The sequence below is a fragment of the Abramis brama genome (assembly GCF_963993115.1).
Source record: "Abramis brama genome assembly, chromosome: 12".
Classification (NCBI taxonomy): domain Eukaryota; kingdom Metazoa; phylum Chordata; class Actinopteri; order Cypriniformes; family Leuciscidae; genus Abramis; species Abramis brama.
The window spans coordinates 11,996,162-12,023,046 of NC_139974.1; the positions used below are offsets into that span (position 1 = coordinate 11,996,162).

The following is a 26,885-nucleotide window of genomic DNA, read 5'->3' on the forward strand; positions in this document are numbered from 1 at the left end:
AAATAAAATCTGGAAATTAACCATTTCAACTGTTTTTAATAAAATGTAAAAATACATAATGTATGGAAGCTTGTTTCTGCCAATGGATAAAAATGAAAAAGGTAATAGAGACTTTTTATCTTACAATTCTGATTTTTTTTTTTCTCTCAGAATTGCGAGATATAAACTTGCAATTGCTAATTATAAAGTCTGAATTGCGAGTTATAGTCAGAATTGCATGTTATAAAGTCGCGTTTATTATAAAAAGTTATAAAGAGCGAATTTCAAGATATAAACTCGCAATTAAGAAATAAAAGTCAGAATTGTGAAATAAAACGTTCCAATTATCTTTAAAATTGTTTTATTCTATGGCAGAAACAAGCTTCCATAATAATGATATAGGAAGAAAAAAAAACTAACTACCCTGCACTAATTCTATATCACTAATCACATGTAAATAAATCTGTAGCATTGATCATGAGACTTCTTTGTACAGGCAGTCAGATGTTCTTGCTTCCATTGAAGCTCAAGATGCTCTTTGATCACGCTGGAGAACATGATCATCAGGTTTTACACAAACTTGTTGAGTTCAAGCAGCTGCTTGAGTGCTGCTGTCATTAAAGCAGAAGAGAGACGAACCAAATACTAAGACATTCTGAAATTCAGGTTAGTTTAAATTGTACATTCACTACAAGTTTTATGCTGATAATATAATGTGTTAAATTACGAATGGATTCAAAGGGGAAGCATTTTTTCCATTCCCACTCCTGACCTGTGCTTCATTCTCCTTCAGCAGCCTGCGGGTACGAGCCCCTCCCGGGTCATCGGTCAGGTTGAGCATCACCACACTCTTTCTCTCCCAACCGATGAAGGAGCCATCTATCATGCCTTCTACCATGGCCAGAAAATCCTCATAGCCGTGGTGGCGTGTGGTAACCACAGAGAACGCCGTCCAATCAAACTCCTCCAGGACTTCAAAAATGACATCCAGCTGCAGGCTAGTGGAGCACAAGAACTGCAAGTAGACGGAGCCGCTCTCCTGTAAGAATAAGACGATTTGGGACATAGTAAAACTTTCCAACATAATATTTTGCATAAAGAGGGGTACAGGGGTGTCAAACTCAGTTCCTGGAGGGCCACAACCCTGCAGAGTAGCTCCAACCAGCTCCAAAAACACTTGCCTGGAAGTTTCTAGTAATCCTGAAGACCTTGATTAGCTGGATCAGGTGTGTTTAATTATGGCGCTTTTCCACTACACAGTACCAGCTCGCCTCGGCTCGCCTCGACTCGGCTCTGTTTGGTTTTCCACTGTGTAAAAGTTGTACCTGTACCTGCTTGCAGGTACTTTTTTTCGTACCACCTCCGGCGAGGTTCTAAGCGAGCTGAGGCAATACTAAAATGTGACGTGAAAGCGTAAAAGATTAAGTCACGGCAGTTTCCTGCGGCGTCGCTGTGACGACCAGGTACTATTGTGGAGGTACTATCTGCAATGGAAAACAGAGCGAAAAGCGAGCCGAGCTGAGCCGAGTCGAGTCGAGTTGGTACTGGTAATGGAAAAGCGCCATTAGGGTTGAAGCTAAACTCTGCAGGGTTGTGGCCCTCCAGGAACTGAGTTTGACACCCCTGGTCTAGGGCATCATAGCCAGATTCAACATCACTGTAAAAAACTGAATCATGGTTCTTGTAATTTTCATAAAAAAAAATTAAGGTGATAATTAAAAGTATTGTGTATATTTTATTAGGAAAATTGTGGTTCAGTGACATGTTGTATAGAAAAAAATTGAGAACATTTCACTAATAAAACCAAGAGATACATGTTCCTAATTGTTTTAAGGAAGAAGTTTTGAGGCTTGAATTGAGGAACCGATTACCGTAAGCTGATCAAATTAAGAGAAAACGCACATGGCTGGAAATGGAGAGTAAATATTGAAATTAAGTGTTATTTTAAGTGTTTTTGAGTAAAGGGAAACATCTGTTAATGTTTAATGTTCAGTTATGTCTGACATTTGAAAGTTTCTATTATGTTGAAGTTTTGATTGTTACCATTGTGCAGAAGAGTGGGGCTTATGGTTAGGTTGTGAATAACTGCATGTATTGATACTCTGAAGCATGTTGCTTTGTTCATTGAGTAATAACTTTGCTATAATGCTAGTGCAGTAATAAGTTTGTTTCTGTGCTGAGCAGCATACCGTCTTTTAATTATACAATAAAACTCAGTCAAATATAAACAGGTTATTTCCATTCACTCTAATTCACACACTTTTGAGCGTCAACTCAAACTCAAATAAAAAAGCATATTTCACAAAAAAATATTAAATTCATTGTGTCATAATTAAACTAAATGATTTAAGGGATTTTACATGATTTATTCAGGTAGATTCCATGAAACAAAATCAAGCCTTAACTACTCAAAAATATAATGTGTAATATTGTATTCCCTTCCCAGCTTAAATTTCTGTTTGTAGTTCTAGATTTCAGCATTTCTCATTCATCAGGTAATTTTCCCTTCCCTCCATTTACTCTCCGCTTCTTACTCATTCAGATCAATACAGTTATTCTTAATACCCACACAGCATGACGTAAAGGATTCATTGCTATTCATAAGCCTGTGTTTCAGCTGACATTAGTGTCCTTGGCTGCTTTAGGATTCGAAACAGTTTGTTCGGCTTCAGCTCACCTCACTGTCTTTTTTTATACACCCCGGAAGGTGACCATTCCACTGTACAGTCGAGGAGATTTATGACCCTGACATAAAGCCGTATTTCTGATAGTGAAAAATAGCAACGCTTAGTCTGACACTTGCTAATGCATCATAATCATGATCAAATATATCATGAATGTGGCATGACACCTGTTTTGTGCCCGCTGGTGACACTGGCCATTAAATGAGAAGTGTGCTGCCTTTATAATTGTCTATTTTTTGAGGCAGGCTGAGCATGACCTTTGTAAATCTTTGAAGAATTATTTGTGGGCAGATGTTTTGTGTATCCTGCATTTGCTAAAACAACACATTAGAGTCAATATTTTAATTGCACCGAAGCATATCAACAGCACGATCTGGGTGGAAAAAAAAGCTTATAGCATATTAAAAACATTTATGCCTTAAGAGAAGTTTACATACAGAAATGTAAGTGTGAAGTGCTCAGCGAGAACGAGGGGTTTGTGTCTGTATGCTCTAAAAACGGGTTAGTTTAAAACGCCTGCTTTATTTGCACCAAAATATAATTGTAAGTCTCAGAATATCTATTTGTTGCTTAACATCACTTTAGTTTGCACTAATTTCATTTGCTAGGGTTGCTAGTGTAATCGGTCCTACTTGACCCGCTCCAAGCGGGATTCGAACCCTCCGGCGTGGGAGGCGGACGCGCTAAAAAGGACGCTAAAGACCACAGCCTCTACTCTTACTGGCATACCTTATACTAGGTTTGCACAAACAAACATCCACCGTGTCAGAGCAATTGAAGAGATATGACTATACAAGATGGCACCCATTATAATCAACAAAGCTGTCACTGAGGAGGTATGACCCTGGTTCCCTCAACCAAAACCCAATAGGATTTTTGCATAGGCTTTTGGCTAATCGCAAAAACAAAACAAAAAAACAAGCTCTGTGATCAACAAAAGTATGATACTTGCACGTTTTGTCCATCAAGATAATCTGTCACAGATGAACACAACTTTTATGAATTTTGAAGCCTAAATGCAGTCACTAGAAATAAAAAAAAGTTAAGACAGACTATAAACGAACTGCACCACGGGCCCATGAATTCAACGACACCATCACTAAGCTTCCGACGATTTTTAATGTTCCCGACTGCCGCTGTAGTCCCATTTAGCCACTTGTTAGCAACAGTCTTTTTTAAGACACGTAACAGCTTAATAAAATCACAAGTGGGGTAATACCGATGTATTTTATGTTGTAGAATAAAACTGGAAAGTGTCTTGAGCTTGTGTTCACCACAGACCTTATTTCAGCCATTTAACCAAAATTCCCATTAAAAAAGCCCATTGACTTCAGGACGATGGAACCGGAAGTGTTAAAATATTGTTTCTGCGTTTTGGCCTACAAAGTGATGTCATACCTGCACAACTATATGGAGGTGATCTCCAATGTTTGACAGAGGACATTACACAAGGAAAACTTTGTTATTTTTAATTACATTTTTTTCATTGACATCCCTTTGTAAATATGAATATTAGCTTAGGATTTCATACACTGAATTGTATTTAATCTTTGCAGATGTATAATATATTGACTCCATAGTTATATTTCCACAGTTGTACTGGCTCAGCTCCTTAAAGTCCTACATTTAAAAAAGGGTATTATTATTTATGGATTTTAATAAATGACATGATGTTGAAATAGAAAACCGTCATCTATTCATGATTCCCTAATTTTATGTCAGCCAAAATTTCCAATTTGAGATTATTGGTAACCAATTTCTTTATAGATTTATATAAATATTAAAATAAACATGTAAACAATGTAAAATCAACCCAGAATTTGTCTCAAAATAAGCTACCATCTGTGCTAAATTTGTAACTTTGCTCAGCTGGGTTAGGCTTGTCAAATGAGATTAACACAGCATGTCTTCTGACTATTATTTACCTAACAGTGTGTTTAAAAACTACTAATTTTGGCTTGTTTTAACCCAGCATTTTTGTGTGTGTTGTTTTTAGAGTATAGACCCCTGAAATAATGATCAACTAAATGACTAACAACTTGTGGTTGAACTCACTGATAAGTTGTTCTTCATCCAGAACAGCTTTTCCATGTTACAAACACTTCTTATGCAAATAAAGTCTCAATTAACTCCACAGTACTTTCCCCGTATGAATAATTTCCCCCTAGGCATTACCTTGGCAATCTGGCAGTTTTTTTTTTTTTGTGTGTGTCATAATTACACTTTGACTGTTAGTATAGTCATAATGCATACCTGTAGCAGAGGAATTTTTAGCATCTCTGTCAAAATTCAAGGCAATCAGCACGTATTCCAACAGGCTCATTAGAATACAACCGCCTCAAACATGCAAAACAAGTGTTCATACTGTGTGACCAAAGGATAAAGCCAGGCTATTACACTGAGTCTTTCAAATAATAACCAGACAGAGGAGCCGCAAACCTGATGAGCACAAAAATGTCACGACTGCAGAGAAGCATTAACCGAGCATAAAGGCTCACCTCCGCTCTATATTTAAATGAAGACCAGCTTGTAAAAGCTGAAAGAGCTTACAGTTGTACAGTAACTTGCAAAAGTGAAGCACTTAAATGGGTCAGGTTACATTTTCCACAGGACTGCATTTCTACATTTTCTTCAACTCCGTATTGGAATCATCTTGATAAATTTGATGCACTAAAATTGGAGCATATATCTCTTATTATATTTTACTGAGAGCAAGACGAAGGGAGAGTCAGATCTTGACATGCATATGAAAAATGGAAAACATACATAAATTAAATTGTAATTATACATTATGATCATTTTATTTGTTTTAAATGATTTATAAGAATATGTAATATTAATACTAATAATAACCATATTTAATATCTTGATAAATACTACCCTTTATGGAAGGAGAATGAGTGCCCAAGGTGTTTGTGTTTTCAAAAGAATCCCAGTACAAACAGGCTTCAGTTTCTTCTGATGCTGCAGCTTTGATTCGGCAAAAAACAAAAAAAAAACAAAAAAAACAATCACATTGAACACTTGAAACTAGATTTGCTGCATGCATCAAATGCATTGCAAGTGGGAAGGTTTAGATTAAATTGCAACACAATATACAGTACATTAAACACCACTAAATCAATTCCTGCTCTAAATGACCTCAGATGTAAATCTGTATGTGCTAATGAAGTACCTTCTGTTAGTGATTACATTCTGTACATAGAGAAATGGAACAGCCTGCTTTGCATCATCTCAGCATCCTCTCAGCAACCAAACCAAACACATCACATTTTTGGAAACATATAGATCAAGTCTATTGGTAAAAAAATATCTAAATCAATTTTCATTTCCCCCCTTAAAAATGACCTATTTAAAAGAGACAGGAGACATTTTTTTATTTGAACTCTATTGTTTTAAGAGTAGAAGTTTAGATGCATGTGTCCCAATTTCTCACTCGTATCACAAATAGATAATTGAAGAGTCCAGCGATCTAAGTGGCCTGCCTTCCTTTAGGAACACTTCAACAGCTATTAATATAATGTTTTTAACATTTGCCCACTTATATTCAGAGGTCACAGCCTTTGAAATTACTGGAATCCACAATGACACATTTAGTGCTGTTGCTGGGGAGATTTGAAAGACTTCAGGATATACTGAAGTGTTGCATGAATGTCATAGCATTGCATAGCTCTGAATCATAATTGCATAGCGTCCATATTCTGCTGGTTTCATATGCGTCGCACTAGAGTTGAACCAGAAGTTGTGCATGTGCTAAGCTTGTGCCTCTGAGACACCAATAATCATATGTACTGCATTATGTGCCATATTGAGGTCCAGATGGACTAAGTGATGCATTTTATTTTATTTTACTCAAAAGCTTTCAGAGAATAAAATGGACCCTGGAAGGCTATGTTTACCAAAATCTGAAGAAATATGCAATTCCACGTATCTTTTTCATTGTTTTGGGGGGGGGAGCGAGTGCCTGAGGTGTTTGTGTTTTCAAAAGAATACCAGTATTACTTCAGTCTCTTTTGATTCCGCAGCTTTGATTCGGCTGAAATCAATCTACATTGAACACTTGAAAATGAATTTTCAGCATCAGATTTCAAAGCTCATGCAGAGGGTGCAAAAGTAGTGGCTGAAACATCTACGTTCTTCTCACACCAGAATATTTAACCACATAATGTAATTAATTACTGTCCTAATTAAACCAGTTGTGACTCCTTCGTGCCGTGCTCTGGTTGGCGGTTTGTGAAGAGGTAAAGGAAGTCTCTGGAGACGTGCTCTGCGAGACAGAGTTAACTCCATGACTCCAAACCCACGCTCACACCAATCCACAACACATGAGCCTTTCTAAATGTAGTTAATTAAAGCCCAAGCAAGCAAATGAAAAAGTAATGTAATATTTTTCCACAGGAGAGAAATATGCTGGCAGAGAGGATGTCTCCTGAGAGTGAGTAAAACAACACAGGTAGCCTGAAACTTATTCGAGTTTAATTGGTCACCTTAATTATGCCGAAATCTTATTAAGTGGTACGACACGGTGAATTTTTAGTCCACCGTCACATGCGAGAGGCAGATACTGGTTGCTGCAGAATGAATAATTTAAGTAGGGATTTTTCCAAACAAGCCTAGACGGTGTTTGTTCAAAGGATGGAAAAGAAGTACGAAACAGACAGAGATTTTAAATATTGTAAATCCAGGGCATGTGAAGACAGCATGAGGCTTACGTGACAAAAGAGACCTTCAAAAGGCCTCTGACTGATTCATTTCTGAACATAATAGTTGTACCGGATGTGTTTGTGCATCACAGAGTGGGTACAAAACACTACATACATCACATGATTTTCAGTTGCTGATGGCACCTTACTATAAAAACAGTGTCATTTTCCTAGTTTACATTTAGATTAAGGGGGCTTTAAGCTGTTTTCTTTGGAATCCATTGAATCAAATCCTGACAATCACTTAAATGTGTCCTGAAATATCCCACCTGTCTCTGTGACAGCCCTAGGCTCTATAAACATCTGGGAGTGGCCCACACACATTTTCAGTCAATCAGAAATGCTTTCATGCATCTGACATTCTGACATGTCTTTGGAGGGAAGACACTACTTTGGAGGGCAATTTTCTCAACTTATGGTCAAATGATGGAGCATTACTTTTGCAAACCCTTGTATTTTTTCCTCTATGCCAATACTTACATTCTATTGTGTATAGGCACCGTAACTCAAAAAGTAATAACCATAACTTTGGTCAAATATTTTTACTATTGTACACAGGCCTCTTACACAACATTTTACTCAGTTTACTGCCCATTCAAACTCCGGTGTAATGCGTAATACTTTGAATAATTATTTTATTCACTGTTTTGCTAAAATTAGAAGAGGCATATCTAGGAGACAGCACAGTGCTTTTCCAGGCCGCTGAGAGCAGTGTGCACAGAGAGGACAACTGAGGTCATGGCTGAAAAATGACCAAATACCATTATATCTCTGGGGAAAGTGTTATTGTGCATTCCAGAAAAAGAAAAAAAATGATAATGAGCTTTAGTTTATTTCAATTAGACTAGGTCAGGGTTTGTCTGGCTAGTCTAGTCCAGTTAGTACCTGCTGCTAGATACAAAGAGCATCTTTGTTCATTCATGCCAATTTTTTTGCAAGCGACATATAAACAAATAAATCATATTAGATAATAGAAATTTTACCCATGACCAATATGTTTTCAAAGGGCTCCTAAAAGCATCAAATTAACTTTTATTTTCCATGTCAGAGCTCAGAATAGTCGCTAACGAATAGCTTGTGACTGTGCATGCTCGTTTACTGTCATCAGCCAATCAGTTGTCATATATAGTGTCATATTTACGGCTCTAACATACTGGCAGTAGAACTGACGGCCACACCAATGGACTATTTTCACAGATTGTGATCACGCGTTTCCACAATGATTAACATTGTAAATCTATCAAGTTTTTTATATTTTCATCTTTAAAAAAAAAAAGTAACGCTAAAGGCTAATTTCTCAAGAATTGGAAATTACGTCACTGCGGTGTAAAATTAGTTCCACTACGGGTCTGCAACTATTACATTAGTACGCTCTTTTCTTAAATATCGCTTCTTAACTTTTCTGTTTTGCTTGTTTTCCAAGTTGCTGTTATAAAATGTACAAAGAAATTAATTTGTAATTGTTTGTAGCTAAACAGCCACTCTCTGTTTTTTAATTCACTGGCTGTCATGTCACCGAAATATGTACTCATTCAGTAATATCCCTGCTCGTATCACCATATGATGAGCATTTATTTATAATATAAATATCTTATGTCTTGGTTTCACCGTTCTGTCGGATATGTCACAACATAATATCCCGCATTCAAGCATATGTTATTACTAATCCTGACAGATTAAAATAATGAAACTAAAACATAATTTATTTTCATGACCACATTGTATACAACTTACCTTAATCACAGTCTTTTCATTAATCTATAAGCAGAGCAACTATACAATGTGCAAGAATACTGCTTCTAATGGGTTTGTTAAGTCTGTGCATTATTACAGATTTTAAGATGATGACGACTGGAGCATATGTGAGTGAAGGAGACGAAATATAATTTAAAGATGACAGAAGTGTTGCAGTTTATGATAGATATGTCCAGAAACTTATGCTTGTCCTGGGTGCAAGCGGTCCTGCTCTTATTATGAATCAGCAGATCAGGTCTGTGCGAGAACGGAGCTGCCAGCCGATGATTTCCCCAGCACATCGCGAAAAACACTGTGATCATGTACAGTCCAAAACAGACACAGAGAATGATATAACCAATTAGTGCCGACATTTCGAATTAGTTCTTAAATTTAGCTCTTAATTAGAGCTTTGTAGTCTCACCAAAAAAATCATCAAGACAGTTCAAACATTTTCATGGTATTTAATTCGTAAAATTCCCGATATAGTTCTATTTAGGCTCAGCCACTGCTGTTACCGCAAAAAAAAAAAAAACAAAAAAAAAAATCCACCAATCCGGAAGCCAAAAATCCAGAAGTATGAAATGGGCCTATTGTGGATTTTTTCATTTGCTATTGGTGCAAATGGGAACACAAAATTATATTTATTGTAGTTTCGGTTCACCACTATAGAAGTTTCTAGAGACCCTAGAAATGTTTTGCATAATTTCTTTTCCCTAAGCAGTTAAGTGCGAATACCACACCTGAATTCATCTCTCAAATTCATAAAGAACCATTATATCTAAGAATCTTATGAATGAATCTTAACTCTTACCTGTGGCTCCCTCCCCAAACCAGCCCCTCCTCCCACAGCAATGACAGGCACTCCTGTCTGGGCCGAGACAAATTCCAGCATAGGTGCTAACGGTGCCCGGTTGGGCGGTGGTGGCTTCTCTTCCTCAAACACAAGGCCTTGTAGTGGAGTGGTAGCCAGTAACTCGCATAACTGTAGCAAGAGGCTCCCAGGACTGCTCTCGTTCACGGCCAGCCAGATCACGTTCGCGGGACCCCACGGTGTCATCACACCTTCACCCACCTGTCCTGACCAGGCCCGACTTAGAAAACCCGTCCCCGAGTTGCTGCTGCTGCTGCTTGGCCCGGCACCGGAGCCGGAGCCCGCTGAAGAGGCCCCGCCCACGCCCCCCACCCCAGCGCTCGTTTCCGGGAGGTGGGAGGAGCCAGAGTGAACCACAGCGATGTTGACTCCGCCCGAAGCACCTCCTGAGTCCCTCTCTCTCTCCCGGGGGCGGAGCAGCAGTGGGGGGGAGGGCTGGGCCGGCCCAGTGCACGCCAGCACAGCCAATAGAAACGAAAGGGCGGGCCTCGCCGCCATAACAGAGAGTCACTTGGGTGGGTAGCGCTTTATGCTGGAACGAGACCTGGAGGGAGAAAAGAAAGAAGGACTGTTAGAAACAATGTTACTGAACCGAGGGAAAACATGAAAGGCAAGCCATCAGCGTACAGTCCATCAACATCAATTAGGACACCACCAGACACCAAGATACATTAACCTGGCAGAGGTAGTTAAGTCCCTGCATGGGAATTGGAGAAGAAAGCTGACACATCTCACCTCCCTGAACCTCACCATTCCCCGGGGAACGTGGGAAATCATTACCTCCTCTGCATTGATTCATGCATTAGATCCTTTAACGCAGGACAGTGTCTCGAATCTCCGCTATAAATCTGCCTGGTCGTAAAGCATCCATCTCTGCCTGGGTGGATCCAGAGCAGACAGAGTAAATAAAAGTGAAAATAAAGAAGAACAGAGGGGATAAGGGCCACCCTCTGTGCCTTTTGTTTGTGTTCCTCATACAATGAGAGAAAAAAGCGAGAGCGCACGAGAACGAGAGAGGGAGGGAGAGACGGCATGCTTGTGCTGATACAAATGGCAGGCCATGTAAGCGCCAGCAACACCATGAATCATTTTCAAGTCACTTTGTACGCCAGCCATCAAAACCTACCCACCCATCCCTCCGCCTTTGCAGTAGACGTGCACATACACACTCTCTTTAATTAACCTCCCACTAAACACACTTATTTATACACAAACAACGTGTACGCGAGTGCACAGACAAGCAATGGTGCGATATACTGTGTGATGTATAGCACAAACGTACCTATACTTGCACTAACGTGTATATTAAGTAATGCACTGACTCAGGGTCTGGCAGCACATTCACACACCCACATGCGCACAAACGCAAATGAACATCTATCTCTCCGTCATACTGGCTACGTTTCAGAGCTGGAGCTGCTAATGTCATAGCTTTGAACCAGAAGGCACGTTGACGTCATAATTTCTTCTCATTTTCCTCCTTCTCTCTCCCCCATTAATTCTCCTTGCAGTTCTTTTGACACTGGGAAAAAGACACAGAATGGGGGATTAAGACTTGGGAAAGCAAGATCCGTTTGGGAAAGACCAATAGGCAGAGGAGAGGGGGTGAAAAAAAATGAAAGAGAAGTGGACGTTTGAATGGAAGCAAAGAGTGGAAGTGGGAAGAAAGAGAGGGTGGGTGGAAATGATGGGAGCAAAGGAGGTAAAAAGAGAAATATTTAAGAGTGAGTTCAATAACGTAAAGGACAGATGCCTATAAGGGAGTTCTGAGTAAAGGCAAAAGGGACTATCAAGAGGGTCTGCTGCATAATTCAGGACATCATTACTATGGGCCTATGGGCAAAAACTGCAGTGGCGAGTAGGGCAAAAATACTGCGGACTAAAGAAGAACACAAACAAAATTTATTTGACTGTTATGTCTAGCGCGCAGTACTTCAAAGTGGACAGCAGGCTTTTAAAAAGGGCTATACGTTTCAGCTCTCATTCCGTGTGTTGAAATCCAAAGGGATTGAAGACAAGAGAAGGTGACTTCTTTGTGCATCAAGCATAAAAATCCATTAAAACTATAATTCCGCTTCAAAGAAATCCAAAGTAACGGATGAAGAAGAAAACAATAACCCGTACAGTAGACCGAATCTAGATAGGAACATCTGTTCTGGATAGTTAAGTGTGCTTATAAATGAAACTGTGGAGGTATAAAGCTCCTTATGTTTGATCCAAATGGGTTATTAGTAAGAAAGTGGAAAAAAGGTCCTTTAAAACACAGTAGAGTAGGAAGTCCAGCACACACCTCATTAGACTTCAAAATCATTAGACTTGCATCTAAACATGCAGTGAATTGCAAATAAAGTTAAATCTTTGAGAGGTGAAAACATCTAAATTCACTGAAATAATTATGGGCCCCACTAAAACCCAAAGGGGCAGGCATCACAATTTTTCAGACTTTGGTGGTTTGTGTTGAAAGGTGTTTTTATTTTAATGAAGAAATACAAGGAACTGCATGCTTTCTTGTGACAATGAGGTTGAGGGTTCTTGTCATCAAGGCCAGTGGTTAAGTTTTGCTGATAGGTGTATATACCACAATTTAAAGTGCAAAAACGGAGGTTATTGACAAAACGGCAAGACATTCTTTTTGCCCTTAAATTCTGTGAGCTTGACTTTCTGAAGGCGAGCTTAAACAGTGAGCTGCTTTTGACGCTGGAACACTGAATTCAGCAACAATATCGACAAGAAACCAGACAGAGAAGTTCAAGCACTTCTAAACAGAAAGGAGAAGCTTTAAGACACACCACATTGCTCCAAATTCATAAATATAAAAATTGATTGGATATGAATTATGATTTTATAAAATAATGTGCTTGAAATAAATTTGCAAAACCGAAAAGGTGAAAGCAAACATTAATGGGCATTTAAAAGCTTGTTGCCACATGTTGATGAAAGAAGCGGTTCGGCACATCGGGAGAAAAGTGTGAAAGCAGAACAGAGGGGAACAACTGAAATTGGGTATGGACTGAAGCAATCGTATAAAGTGTGAAAACACTCTAAGTCAGGCAATTTGGCCAGTCATTGCCTCTGTGAGTAGCCGTCTGGTGATTAAGACTGGGCTGATAACACAGACGTCACAAATGTGATCCTAGGCAGGGCTGACACATAAACTGGGGAGTTTCTAAGTGAAGCCTAACACAATCAAGTCTTTCATCAAGGCACTTAATACCGTGTTGCTCTAGGGGAAACAGATCCTGCCATTTGTGTACTAGTAGAAAGCTTCTGTTAAATGACAAGTAACCTTCAAGAAACCACACTTATGAATGAACTTAAAACGGCACCAAGCAATAACTTCACAATCATTTGGTAAACATTTTGATGTTTTTTTTGTTTTTTTTTTCAATTGTAAACATTTCATTATTACATGCTTGATTTTGTGACAAAGCAGCTGCTGAAAAACAAAAAAATAACTTAATGCTGCTATCACAGAATTAAATGAGTTATACCCCAGCCTCGGAATAACCCACAGGTCTAAAATAAATCGACTACGACCCCACAACTTAACTCGTCTTATTCAAATTCTGCTATTGTTGATTAGAGAATAAAATATGTAAATGGTATGTAGAACTCTAAATGGATAGTAAACATATTAGTAAATATTGTTGTGTGAGTTCATGCTGTTTCTCCAAGAGTCTGATGGCAATAAATATTTAAGTTTCCATTCAGGGCTGATAAGCAGAATCGACTCATTCTGGGATGAGTGACCCCATGATGAAATGAGTCAAAGAGAAAATGTCTTGAGATTTCTGTGGTGCACAGTAAAGGCAAAATACATTTTCTGCTTTGTGACCACATCTTAGCACATCACTGCTCTCCAATATGTACTGTACAGACAGTTTCTGATGCTCAAGAAGCTGAACCAATCTTAAGCAAAGTAATCTTAAGCAAAATGAGCCAAACTAGCATTTTAACAAATGTTGTTTAATGTTAGTAATAGAGACATTCATGAAAGAAGTAGCAATATGAATGGGCATTAATAGCCTACAGGTTTGCCAGCTGATTAGGCCTAGATTCCGGTTCACAAGCTCTTAATTTGGTTCGGATTCATTCGAGTAGACTATATTTCAGTAAATGTCAATTTTGTTCACATATGAAAAATCATTTAGCCACTGACAATTAGGGCTGGGTATTGACACAAATTTCACAATTCGATTCGATTTCGATTCACAAGCTTGCAATTCGATTCAATTTCGATTCGATTCGATTCAATAATCCGATTATTTTGGATATCAGGTACAATACATTGCAAATTTTCTCAAGGAAAACAAATCTCTTAACTATTATTGTAAACTATGGGAGTCAGTTGTAGCCTATAGGCTTCATTAGCCTACTATAATATTGAAGGTAAAAAATAACTGATTTGTATACAAACACTTAAAATACACTTATTTATTTTTATAATAATAAAGTTATATGAAATTATATACAAATTTAAATGGTGGCTGTCATAAAAAAACTTTCCAGATTTATTCAAACATGCATTAAATATTGAAGAACATTAAAAATTATAATGAATATGTAATATGGTGCATATATTTAACAAAATGCTCCTCTCTAATTTTTCTAGCTGACTAACGAGTTTATGGTCACTGGATATGGTTTTTCTGAGGTAAATGTGAGTTACATGACATTGTTTACTAACGTCTTTCCACGGTTGAAACACTGATTGAGCGATTCCATGTGACATGATACGGACTTCGATAAGTTGTAGCCTACTCTACCTTTTAACACACTTTCAGATGCTCATTCATGTTTATCTCGCGCTGTAACGGATATTATTAAGGCGGAAGAGAAGATCACGTGCGCTCCGCGCTGCTACTTCTCTTAAGCTGAGCTGCGCCAGAGCGATCTCACGCTACAGCGCCAAAACGGTAATTATGTTTTTGAATTTCATAAGAAAATGGACGTAATTTGAAATCTGAGAATTTGTTTCATATTAATAATAACAAAGCACAAAGATTATTGCGATTTATTGAATGGGAATGCGCGCAACAATGTTCCATTCATTCATCACTGAAAACAGGATGACTAATCGATTCTTGGGATTTAAGAATCGATATCGTTTCGTAAAAATGAGAATCGATTAAAATCGAGAAATCGATATTTTTTACCCAGCCCTACTGACAATATTGGGAATAAATTGAGATTGTTGAAATTAAGATTGCATTTAATCAAATATTTAAGAAAGATTTTTTTTTTTTTAAACACGTCTAAAAATGTCTTTAAAAGTTATCTTGTGACTTCAGAAGACCAGAACATACAAGTTGTTTGAACCTTCTTGATAATACCTTTATGGTGGTGCTTTTATCATTTTTGACAGCTCCAACCCAATTCACTTTCAATATATAGAAAAAAGTGGCAGGATATTCTTTAAAACTCACCTTTTGTGTTCCACTTGAAAAAGGAAAATCACACGGATTTGGAACGACATGAGGGTTGGTAAATAACAACAAAATTTGGGTGAACCGTCCTTTTAGTCTTTCAGAACTACAAAAAAGATAAACTGTGGAAATTGTCAAGGTAACTGAAGGGCGAAAATCAAATAAGTGCTGCTCGCTGCTCAACAAGCAAGTTCTTTTCAGCGTGGTTCAGCTTGAGGTACTAGCATACGCGGCAGTAAATTTGTGGAGCTCTGTATCCGACTGAGTGACTCTGAGAAATTGACTGGCTTGGAATCTGTTCTCCTAGTCCTCATGACTTTCCAGCATGCGTATGACTTGGCATATGCTGGCAAACAGGATCTATTCACAAAGCTAACAAGAATGTATTGCTCTTATAGTCACAGGTATTCTACATCTGAAATTGCCCTATTTTCAAAACTGAAATTTGTGCTTCTACGGATGTCTAAAGCTAAGTACAGTGCTTTGACAAGTACTGGTTGTGCTTTTGTAATCTGTAGAGCAATAGCCGTTTTCTCCCCCTCAAAAGACTCTTTACTCCAAACCTTTGGAAAATGCTGGCTCTTCAGAACATTTTCATGTTAATAATGCACATTTAAATAACATTCTGTCTCTAAATGACATCTCTAGGATCATTCACTTTTCAGCTGCTCCCCATCCCTCCACCTCACAAGAGTTTTGCTGCAGGTACATTTACAGCAGCGCTCTTTCATCAGACTTGAATGACTGCAAAAATCTTTCAGCGTTCCTCAATGAACCCCTTTAAATATTCCTGTGTGTAGCACTTTAAGATCTGTGTGGGGAGTTCTGAGTAGCTTGCAGATTTCTTCCAACAAGTTCAAGTTGCTTTTTGGGAGAACAATGGCGGGATGAACAGATGGTCACTTGTTCAGATCATAGGTCTGCAGTGCAGTGCAGTGCTTCCCAGAGAGAAGCACTTATCCAAAATGACTCTCTCGGGAAATAAAAGAGAAGGAAAAATAAATAAATAAATAAATATATAAGAGATGCTAATGTGGGTATGTCATGCATCAGCATCTGAAAAAGCCCACCATGGACCTCTTCCTTGTCATTTCCTATGTCTGGGCAGTTCTTCAACATCACTATCAAAGCCTCTTTTTTTGTGAAAGACCTGGATGCTGAGTAAGCCGCCAGCCCTGCAGGTCTTTTTTGTTGTTTGTGCTGCAAGGGATGTGGGTAGATCACCGTCTCTGCGTTGTGCAGTGCCTGTCTTGCATGCGGTCGTCTGTGATTCTTGCATGGAGATGAGCTATAGTGGAGTCTGCCGTGTCTCATATAACAGCATGAGCCCTTCATCATTCACAACTCATGGTGCAGGTTTTACAAAGACTTCTCTGGGTGGATTCAACATTCCTATTGCTTAAAAAAAGTCAAAATTTACAGTAAACTTCAAAACGATTGTCATAACCTATTTATTTTATGGTGAAATGGGATATTCAACAAGAGAAAAAGTACATTTTTAGAAACAAATGTTGTGCCAGGAAAAATCAAAAGGGGATTTTAGACAAGGTCATAGAGGAACCATTTTTGGTACCCCAAAGAAACTATTTTCTTCCACTTTGTCACTCTTAAAAATAATGTCTCTTTAATGGCATTATGGTTCCATGAAGAACCTTTAACATCAATGAAGTAGAAAAAAGTTCTTCACACTAAGAAAAAAAAGGTTCTTCTAAGAATATTTTACTGACAGGTTCATTGGGGAATCATAAATTGTTCTTTTATGGTATTGCTATGAAACCCCTTCATGAAGGAATACTTTCCAACAAAGAAAGTTAAGTGTTTTTCTTAGTCTAGGGCAGGACTTCATTTAATCCATTGGAATTGATTGGGTTGTGAAAGTGGTTGTTGCATATCAGAAAGGGTCCAGGTGGAAGCGATTGAAAAATAAGAGGAATTGTCGAATTGTTTCAGAAGAGAGCAAATTAATACATTTTGATGAAAGAACATAAAGACAAAAAAATATAGAAAATATGAATACAAAAAAAATAAATATTTTGAATAATGTGCATCAGTGTAAAATATGAGCAGGAGTGTGTATTTCAAGCAAGTAAATAAGGTCAATTTTGATTTCATGTTGACTTTAACAAAGATGGATCCCACTGCCCTTTGCAACCCATTTCACAGCATATAAGCCTATGTGTGGTTATAACACAGAGTTCAGAGTGATATTATTGTACAATGCAATGCATGAGAAAATATCCACCCACGCCCCACGGTCACTTCAGAGGTCATGCAGTCCACCACTGACTCCCACACTCCTCCACAAAGGACAGTTTTAATGACATAATGATATGCAATACCTTGAAAACCTGCTGTTAATTACTTTGGATACTTAGCAGAGCAGAGACCCCATTCAATGAATACATTACAGCGAGCAACCTTGACGTAAGCCACCGTCCCCTCGGTCTTGCAAGTGCAAAAGAACACACACACAAGTGCTCTCCGCGCAGTGCAATAACTTTGTCTGTGGAAAAGGATTCTATAGTGAGGTGTTATCTCTGGATTCACAATCAAACTGAAGCTCCCCTCCCAACAAAAAACATCCTCTTAGCAACATATTGCACAGCCTCAACCCAAAAGAAAGGCGGAGAAAAGTGAAGAAAAACAAATTAAATTCTGTCAAGATCGAACTGCTTTTCACGCCACTGCAGGGCCCCGGCTCTGACAGAGATGGAATTTCATGCAGCTAAAGATGGCTTCCTTTCCATCAGGCCCAGCCTTGTCCCTTGCAAACAGGGGTGATGCTCCGTGTGCTACAAGCACCTAAAAAAATATTTAATTCATATGCTGATGTGCCGGTCCGCTTCAGGGCACCTCCATCCCCTGTGCAACAGGCACTCAATTTCAGCGTGCCTCGACACACGAGCCCATCTTTACAGCATTAAATTAATATTTAATCGCATATTTGTTTTGCGTACGATAATGCCATCATTAGTCCCTGGGTGCAAATTGCCATTTCCATTTCACAGACCCACCTGGCAAAATCGGTTCTGTCATTTTATGAAACAACATCTTCATTCGGTCTTCCACACAGTTTGGCACGCGTCTACTAGCATGAGGAGCACGGAATTGCAATTTATTGCACCATAGATGCTTTACTTCATGCATACTCTTCAAGAGCGTGTCGCTGCGAGAGAGCAGATTACACCTGAGAACTAGCAAGCCCTGAAGCACAGCGAAGTTAAAGGAGGGTAAAAGAAGGTAGAAGAACTTCTCAGTTGATTGGGCACTGGTGCAGTATTTTGTGTCCACAAAAGAATGACATGATGAAAATATTGTTGTAAATGAGGTGTTAAAAAACTGGAAAAAAAAAAGAAAAAAGGGTGTTACGGTATCTGTGAGGCTCCAAGCATCCATGAATCAACACATGCCGTCCGGCTCTGCTGTATTCTGCAACAAGGGGAAAGTAATCAACAGGCATCGCTGTGACCTTGTTTCCAGTGTTCTTAACAATAATTTAATTAATCAGATTTGAAAGAGGCTTGGGAACATGAGGGCGAAATTCAGCATGGCTGAATATTCCAGGAAATTACAGACCACAAGAGGTGAAAGAGGTTGCGAGCAGATAGAAGAAGTGTGAGCAAAAGATATAGGCCACAGACAGGGAGGAACAGACATACCAAAAAAAGAAAAATCAGGGAGCGAGCGAGGGGGATAGAAACAGAGAGGGGAGGAACAAGAAATATGAGGACAGACCAAGGACAGTAGCAAGAAGGTCTGAAACAGGGGGGGAAAACAAGCAAAAAAAATATGGGAAGAATGCTAACAAAACTCATTTCTACCCTTTCCCTCTCATGTGTTTCCTGTGCTTCTCACCAGGGCTTAAATGGATTCAGTATTCTTTCTTTTCTCTTTCCGTTTTTTATTTATTTATATATTGCAGTCCCATTTGCCTGAGCTAATGAGTTGATATTTAGCTGGCTCAGACACAGGCTCTTAAAGAGAGCTGCTGGGAATTGCAGGCCGGCCGGGGGCCTCAGGGCCCTCTCCACCATGCAGATGGAACTCTCACACTTAAATAGGGTCAGTCATAGGTTTACAAACACAAGGCCATTTCAAATGTAACAAAAATATGTAATAAAGAAGAACCACAAACAGCAAGTGTTGAGTTTCCTTGCACAGCTGATGTTATATCTAAAAGACAAAAACAATGTGACAAAAACTCACTAATAACCATTAGGCCTACCTTTTTTTTTTTGTCAATTTGCAACCTTTAATTAAAACTGGGTGAATCTCACAAAATCTAAAACATGTTCTGTTATAAAAACAACCCTTTCCCTAATTCTTCATCTCTTGCAAAAAATAAAATAAAACATATATTTACACACACACAGAAGAATTAATTCATTATAAAAACAATTAAAGTGCCCCTATTATGCTATTTTAAAGTTTTCTAATGTTGTTCTGGAGTCTCCTACAACAGGTTTACATGCATCAAAGGTCAAAAAACTGTTTAATTTTCTCATAATATACATTTGCACATCACCACATTTTCAATGATTCTCAAACGACTCGTCAAATGAATCAGTCTCTCTAAAGCCCTCCTTTCTGCGAGCTACTCTGCTCTGATTGGCCAGACAGCTCAGTCTGCTGTGATTGGTTTAACGCGTACAGCGCGCGTTGAAAACAAAAACGCCCATTGCCATGACAACGTCGGCTGTCCTGAGGCTTCGTACACCGTAACCTAAAGACAGTAACGAACAATGACGTTGATTTTACCATATCAAACCCGAGAGTGAGTCCGATGATGAAACACTGGAAGAACTAGTTATTGAACCCGAACCTCCATTGCAAGGACAGCTCGAGCAGGACGTTTCTCAGTGATACACTACTCAGTTTGAGGTACATTATGAGATGTTGCAACCTTAATTCCTCACCATCAGAATGAACAAGTGCATGTCCATCAACAAACCGATTATTTTACTTGTACTAATTTAACGTTATTTACCGAGTATTTTTCAAATATATTGTGGTGAACTCGTGGAAACTGTATCAATAACAGTGCATGTATACATTAGCCGAGCTCTAGCGTGAATGACTGATGTAACATAAACGCTAGTAAAACAAATCTTGCTCCATGCTTAATCTTTCCTCAAAGTAGTGACAACGACATGCAATCTGCATTAATAGACACAGTTTTAGGTAACAGTGGCCCACAACTGATTAGCAGAAGTATTTCAGTAAGACAGTAATAACGTGAGTTAAACAGTTAGCAGACCTACACAATATAAAACTCAAACGTAAGTATTTTTAACACCATCTTTCAAGAGCAAGCGGTTTGCGAATCCTGCATTGAACTCCCGAGATTTGAGAAGCAGTCATCAGTAAAATAAAGGGAACACAGCAAAAGTTTAGGATTATACTGCTGTGATATCATGGTAAAGATTTATTTTAACCACTGATTATTCACATGCTCGTCCTTGGGCAAAAAAAAAACTGGCTTTACCTTCACATTGTAGAGCACAGCATCTTCTCGACATGATGCTATCCAGTATCCACAGGAATCAGCTGCAGTGTTTGAGGTTCAAGTTTTCCCTGGTGTCTGCGCGGGCAATAAGTGAGCGGGCAATATGCTAATGTTTCGTCTTGACATCACAACGAAACGGCTTATGACTCGTTTGAAAAACAATTCATTTAATTGACTCAGAGTCGACTCTTACTTTTGAAAGACAATAACTTTATATACGGTGCACTTTCAGATTTAAAATTTTGCAGGATGTTTGCATTCACTTAGAGCTATGTTACACACTACATGAAAGGGCATTTTCAAAAATCCATAATAGGCGGGCACTTTAATAGTTGTTACAAATATATTGTATATTTAATAATAAATTAATATACCTAATTATTAAATATACAATACATAATAATTATCCACAATAAAAAAAAAAAATTCAACACTGATGAAATGGAAATCGTTGAGTGAGTACTCACAATTTTGGCCATAAATTTTTCAGTTAATAGATAGTTAAATGACTTTCAGTTAATAGATGCGAGCATAGTAGCAACAAATGTGGCAATGCTCTGTTGTTAATGAAGGATTCAACAAAGAAAGCTATAAAATGACATGCACAAGGCATGCAGCCTCATGCTGATGTAATAGATTTTAGACTGCATTTACCACATCAGGACACATCACTGCAATCTCCAAGGCTGCAGTCGATCATGGAGCTGTCGAGTATTTCTAACAGAATTGTCCCTGATGACATAGTTATCTGTGCGTGGGTCATACTGTGCCATTCATTTTTCTAATGTAAAGAAAAAAATAAATACGTGTGAGTGTGAGTGTGAGAGAGAGAGAGACAGAGAGAGAGAGAGAGAGAGAGAGAGAGAGAGACAGACACACACTTTACTGCAGACCAAGGGACTCAAATACATACATGACTTTTGGGTCAATTATCTATATTATTTAAATCAATAATGATATATTTTAAAGGTTAGTTTTCTTGAGGTTAGCGAAGCTTCAATTTTCAGGTTAAACTGTACAATATACATGTTAGTCTCCTTGTTTTTGGATTGACACAATACCAAAATTTCAGTAGTTAAGTACCACACTGAAATTCTATAACCAGTTTTCACAGCAAAAACTAGTCATATTAAACACGATTTAATAAATGAATATTTGAATCTAGTTGAATTAAAAGAAAATTGGGCCTTTAATCATTTCTAATAATTGAACAAGAGAGAAATAAATTAATAACAGTAACTGGTTTTCTCATCAATATTGTTGTTTAACAACATTAATTAACGCTATAAGTTATGTTCAGAAAACCGGCTGTGTTCATATTAATATCTTGCCAAGACTGCATTTTCAAGTAGCGCATCGCTCACATTGCAGCAGTATTAACACGAGATGCAAGCACTCTTCACAGATCATTCACTTATATGCACATGACGAGGATGAACTTGGTCAAACTTTTGACATCCCTAATCCCTACTGTAATATGATCTATTAAATCTGTTGTCTTCATTTGGATGCCTAATGAGTCTTGCATTTAATAATATCACTATTTTAAAACTGTGCCTCATGAGCAATCTGCACTGTTGCTTTTAATCACCTTGCTCTTCATCCATCCACTAATAAATACTAAATGTATGCATGCTTTATAGATAACAATGACTGCATTATTAATAAATTAACCATACCCAGTTATGGGATTTGCAGCTAGATTAGAGATGCCACTGAATCTGGATCAGTGCCATCAATGAGTGTTATATCTGTTATGTTTGGCTGTAACATTAAATTTACTGAAGGCCTGCCAGTAGCCAACCATCGCGGTTCGGCGACCTGAAGCGATAACTTTCCCGGCATCAGCGGAGCGGGTCGTCTTGCTCACTGGTGTATGAAACTGGCAGCTGCTCAGCTAGAATTCCTACAAATTGAGATTTGCACAAATTCAACATTGTAGTGAGTGTTAGCTCTGTGAAAAAAAAGAAAAAAAAAAAAAGACAAAATGGTCAGATTCACCACAAATAGGCCTATTTGCTTGTACACTAAAGAGCTTTTTGACATAAGTAGACACACATTATTCAAATCTAAAAACCTAAATCACAAAAGCATTTGCTACATGGATCAAGACGACAAGATTTGGCACAATCAGTATGCACCCCAGTGTCTTTATACAAAAGAGAATCTGCTTCGGACTTTAGTGATTGATGTGCTCTCCACTTTAAGCCTTGATTGACTGATGGTATTAGAGCGAGTAATGCATATTAAGTTAAAGCCAACGTGCAGGTTCAATCAATAAAATTCCAGCTGGTGTCTCGGAGTTTCTTGCAACTTTACTTTTGCTGTTGATCTAATATACATAGCCCTAAATGTAATTTTCCTAGTTCATCCTAATCTCTATTTTCATCCCACAATCACATACTGCATATGCTCCAAAATGCAGCAGCTAGAGTTCTTACTAGAACCAGGAAGTACGACCATATTAGGTTCTGTCTAAATGGTTTAGCTCCTCACAGGGCTTGATGCTTCCTTTTTTCCCCAAGCAGCACATGTGTACTGAATGTACTGAATGTACTGAATTAAGATACAAAAAAAGTGTTGTCCTCCAAACAGGTTTAATAACTTTTTATTCTATATATATAAAAAAAAAAAAAATTATAATAATAACAACATTTAAATACAATAAAAAAAGTAAGAAAATTATAAAGTAAATAAATGTTTCAAATATATTAAAGTGCAAAAAAATTATAATGAATATTAGCACTTTACAATAAGGTCTCGTTAGTCAACATTAGTTAATGCATTAACTAACAATGAGAAATAGTATTTGTTACAGTAGTTATTTATTCTTTGTTAATGTTAGTTAATAGAAATACAACGGTTCATTGTTAGTTCATGTTAGCTCAAGTGCATTAAATAATATTAACAGATACAACTTTTGATTTAAATAATGTGGTTAATGTCTAAGATTAATAAAATTAAGTTGATTCATTGTTTAACATGAATTAACAAATGTCAACTAAAGTGTTACCGAGCAGTAATAAGAAATCAGAACATTTTCGATCAATATCTATAGGGCATGTTTTAGTCCAGATTAAAATGTAAACAACTATGTATTAAGTCTTTAAGTATTAAGTAATTGGTGCTGAGATGAACACCATAGCGAATAGATAAATCTGACTGGCTGTTTGAAACAGCTGTTCAGAAACAGAAAGAAGCAGCTGCTTTGTTTACAGGGTTACCCGGGTAACGGCTGAATTTCTGCTGTTCCATAAGTGCCATCTACTGTCGGAGAATGAATGTGCATTTTCATTCAGCGCATCTTCACTCATTCTGCCTTGTTTCTCATCCGTGTTATTTTTTAAGTTTAATAATTACATTAGGATGTATCGCTGTTTTCCATTCAAAAAATTTAAGACCTCTTAAAATGATAATGAAGACGTTTGTTATACCAATTAAGATATTTAAGACATTTTATTTGCACTCATGCTCCTATACATTTTACAGTTTGCACACATTTATTTTTAGTCGCAAATGCGAGTGAAACTCTTGCACAGTCAAGCCCTGCCTCGGTACTTGAGCGAGCTCTTGACGCATTATAGTCTATTGCGACTATATTGCGGTCTAAAAATTCTGGTCAGTTGATAATACATAGAATGACAAAATAGACCACAGGCGGTATATTCTTTTCCTATTTAGCACCTAAACTCTGGAATAGTCTTGTTCGGGAAACAGACACACTCTGTCAGTTTAAATCTAGTCTAAAAACATCTCTTTAACCTGGCATAGCCTACACCTAACACATAATCAATTTCTATTATTATAACGCTAACTTCCGCTGGAATTGTCGGATAGGAACCGTCCGTAGCCTTTCGCAAGAGTTAAATTTTTTGTACGCACCCGGATGACCAACGGACACGATTTTTTTCGCACCGCACTCGTTCGGACCCGCGTCGGACCCATCCGGTCGTTTCGTAGCCGTATCGGAGCTGATTTCAACTGCCAGTGTGAAGGCGGCGTTAGCCTACAGGCCGTAGTGTGACATGCGTAAACCAATGGTGTAAACATAATCATAGATGACGCGCCACGGGTTTTTATTTAAAAGAAAGAACTATACAATGTTATGTTTGTATGTAGGTCTAGGCAATTTATATTCACAATACTTAATAACTAATATTATTTTATTGCATTTGTATTAGTTGTTTGAAGAGTTAAAAAAAAATCGGTCGGCGGTCTTAACGCATTTTACAACCGGCAAGTCGGTCGGATTAAAAAGGGAAAATAAATAAATAACTGGGTCGGTACTAAATTGACAGGGTCGGTCGGGTTACGGCAAAAAATAATATTTTTAAGGATGGCCTAATATTGGTCTGTCTCTCTCATCCTTATCCAGAGGTTAACGTAGTCAGCCGGATCCGGTCAGTATCCATATCAGATTGTGGACCTGCACCTAGACACGACCACAATGTATCCCTGAATGTCAGCAGAGACCATGTCAACTTGATGAGCCCTAGAAACGGATCTCCATTCGACACGACAGCCATCAGCACAGATCCTCTGGAGTCCTCTGCACAGACCCCTTATGCCAGCTTCGTCACAATACTGGCGTGATGAATCCCGATCTTCAAGCAAAAAGAACTGGATGAAATATTATAAGTGATGTCCTTAAATCATAATTACACCATGTTCATTTGTTGGCCGGCCAGAGGAGAACTGGCCCCCGGACAGAGCCTGGATTCTCCCAAGGTTTATTCTCCATTTCTATCACCTGATGGAGTTTGGGTATCTTGCCACTGTTGCCTATGGCTTGCTTAGTTGGGGGACATGCAATATTCAACAATATTATTTATTTGATTTCATTGCACTGACTCTATCGAATGAGAACTGAACTGAGATAGATGATGACATCACTGTTTTCTGCACAGCTGCTTTATAGCTGAATAGAACTAATTTTATAATCGATGGTTTACAGTTCGATTACTTTACAGTTTTTGAACGGAACTGAATCAACACCGAACTGACTTCAGCTGAACAATGACACTATCTGAAGAGAATTGGACTGAGCTAGACGATGACATCACCGTTTTCTGCAGAGCTGCTTTATAGTCGAACTGAACTAATTTAAAAATTGACGATCCGTACAACGGAACTGAACTGACTTCAGCTAAACAATGACACTATTTTTCTCTTAACTGAACCCAGTTTGCATCATTGAATCATTATTTTCCTGTTGATCACTGTAAAGCTGCTTTGAAGCAATCTGTTTTGTATAAAGGCATATAGAAATAAAGGTCTCCCATGTTGTTTTCTCTTTCTGAAATATGCATGGACAATATTCTTGGAGATGCATCTACTAAAAACAGCGTAGTCCAGGCACATGCCATTTGGCATGGTATAGAGATAACATTGAGGCATTGAACTAAAAAAAATTGCACACAAAGGACAGATTCCGGCCATGTCCAGAACGACAGCGCCGTTGCCCTGCTTGCCAATGCACTTAAATAAAGATGATGAGTAATGGAGTGGGCAGAAACATCTGGCTGTGATGCTCTACTCCGAAAGCATTGTTACGACTAGGGGCATTGTTGTGTGAAGTGGACTAAAGTAATAAAAATGGGGGATGATAAATAATAAACAGAAAAGCATTGACAACACACCTGAAGGCTTATTTCATTACACAAGAACCCTGCACTTTATTAGAGATAATGAGAAACAATCCCAGGGTGAGTGTTACAGTTGAATGCTTCATAGTCACTCTTCTCATCTTTTGACACTGATGTCACTGGATTTATCCATCAAATGGGCTTCTTCATCTTCAATACAATCACTTTAAGTGTGGCTCTGATGAGTAAACCGTGTGGCTTCTGAATGCTAGCCTGACATGTTTCAAGCTATAACAGTTTTAGAGAAATAGCCAGTAAGAAATAAAAATAAAATGTTTCTCAGCAGTGTGATTAAATCCAAAAGCTATCCACGTGAATTTTATAGATGTATACG

General features: G+C 38.2%; 1 protein-coding gene across 1 annotated transcript in view; it reads right to left on the minus strand.

Moving 5' to 3' along the window:
* Positions 1-26,885, minus strand: part of grin2da (glutamate receptor, ionotropic, N-methyl D-aspartate 2D, a) — a 75,324-nt gene that overhangs the window by 39,091 nt on the left and 9,348 nt on the right. The window contains exons 2-3 of the mRNA XM_084131217.1: positions 9,915-10,518; positions 752-1,018 (exon numbers count right to left, since the gene is read on the minus strand). Of these exons, the coding sequence (XP_083987343.1) occupies positions 752-1,018; positions 9,915-10,472 (825 nt within the window). The 5' untranslated portion in view covers positions 10,473-10,518. The remainder of the gene's footprint in view (positions 1-751; positions 1,019-9,914; positions 10,519-26,885) is intronic.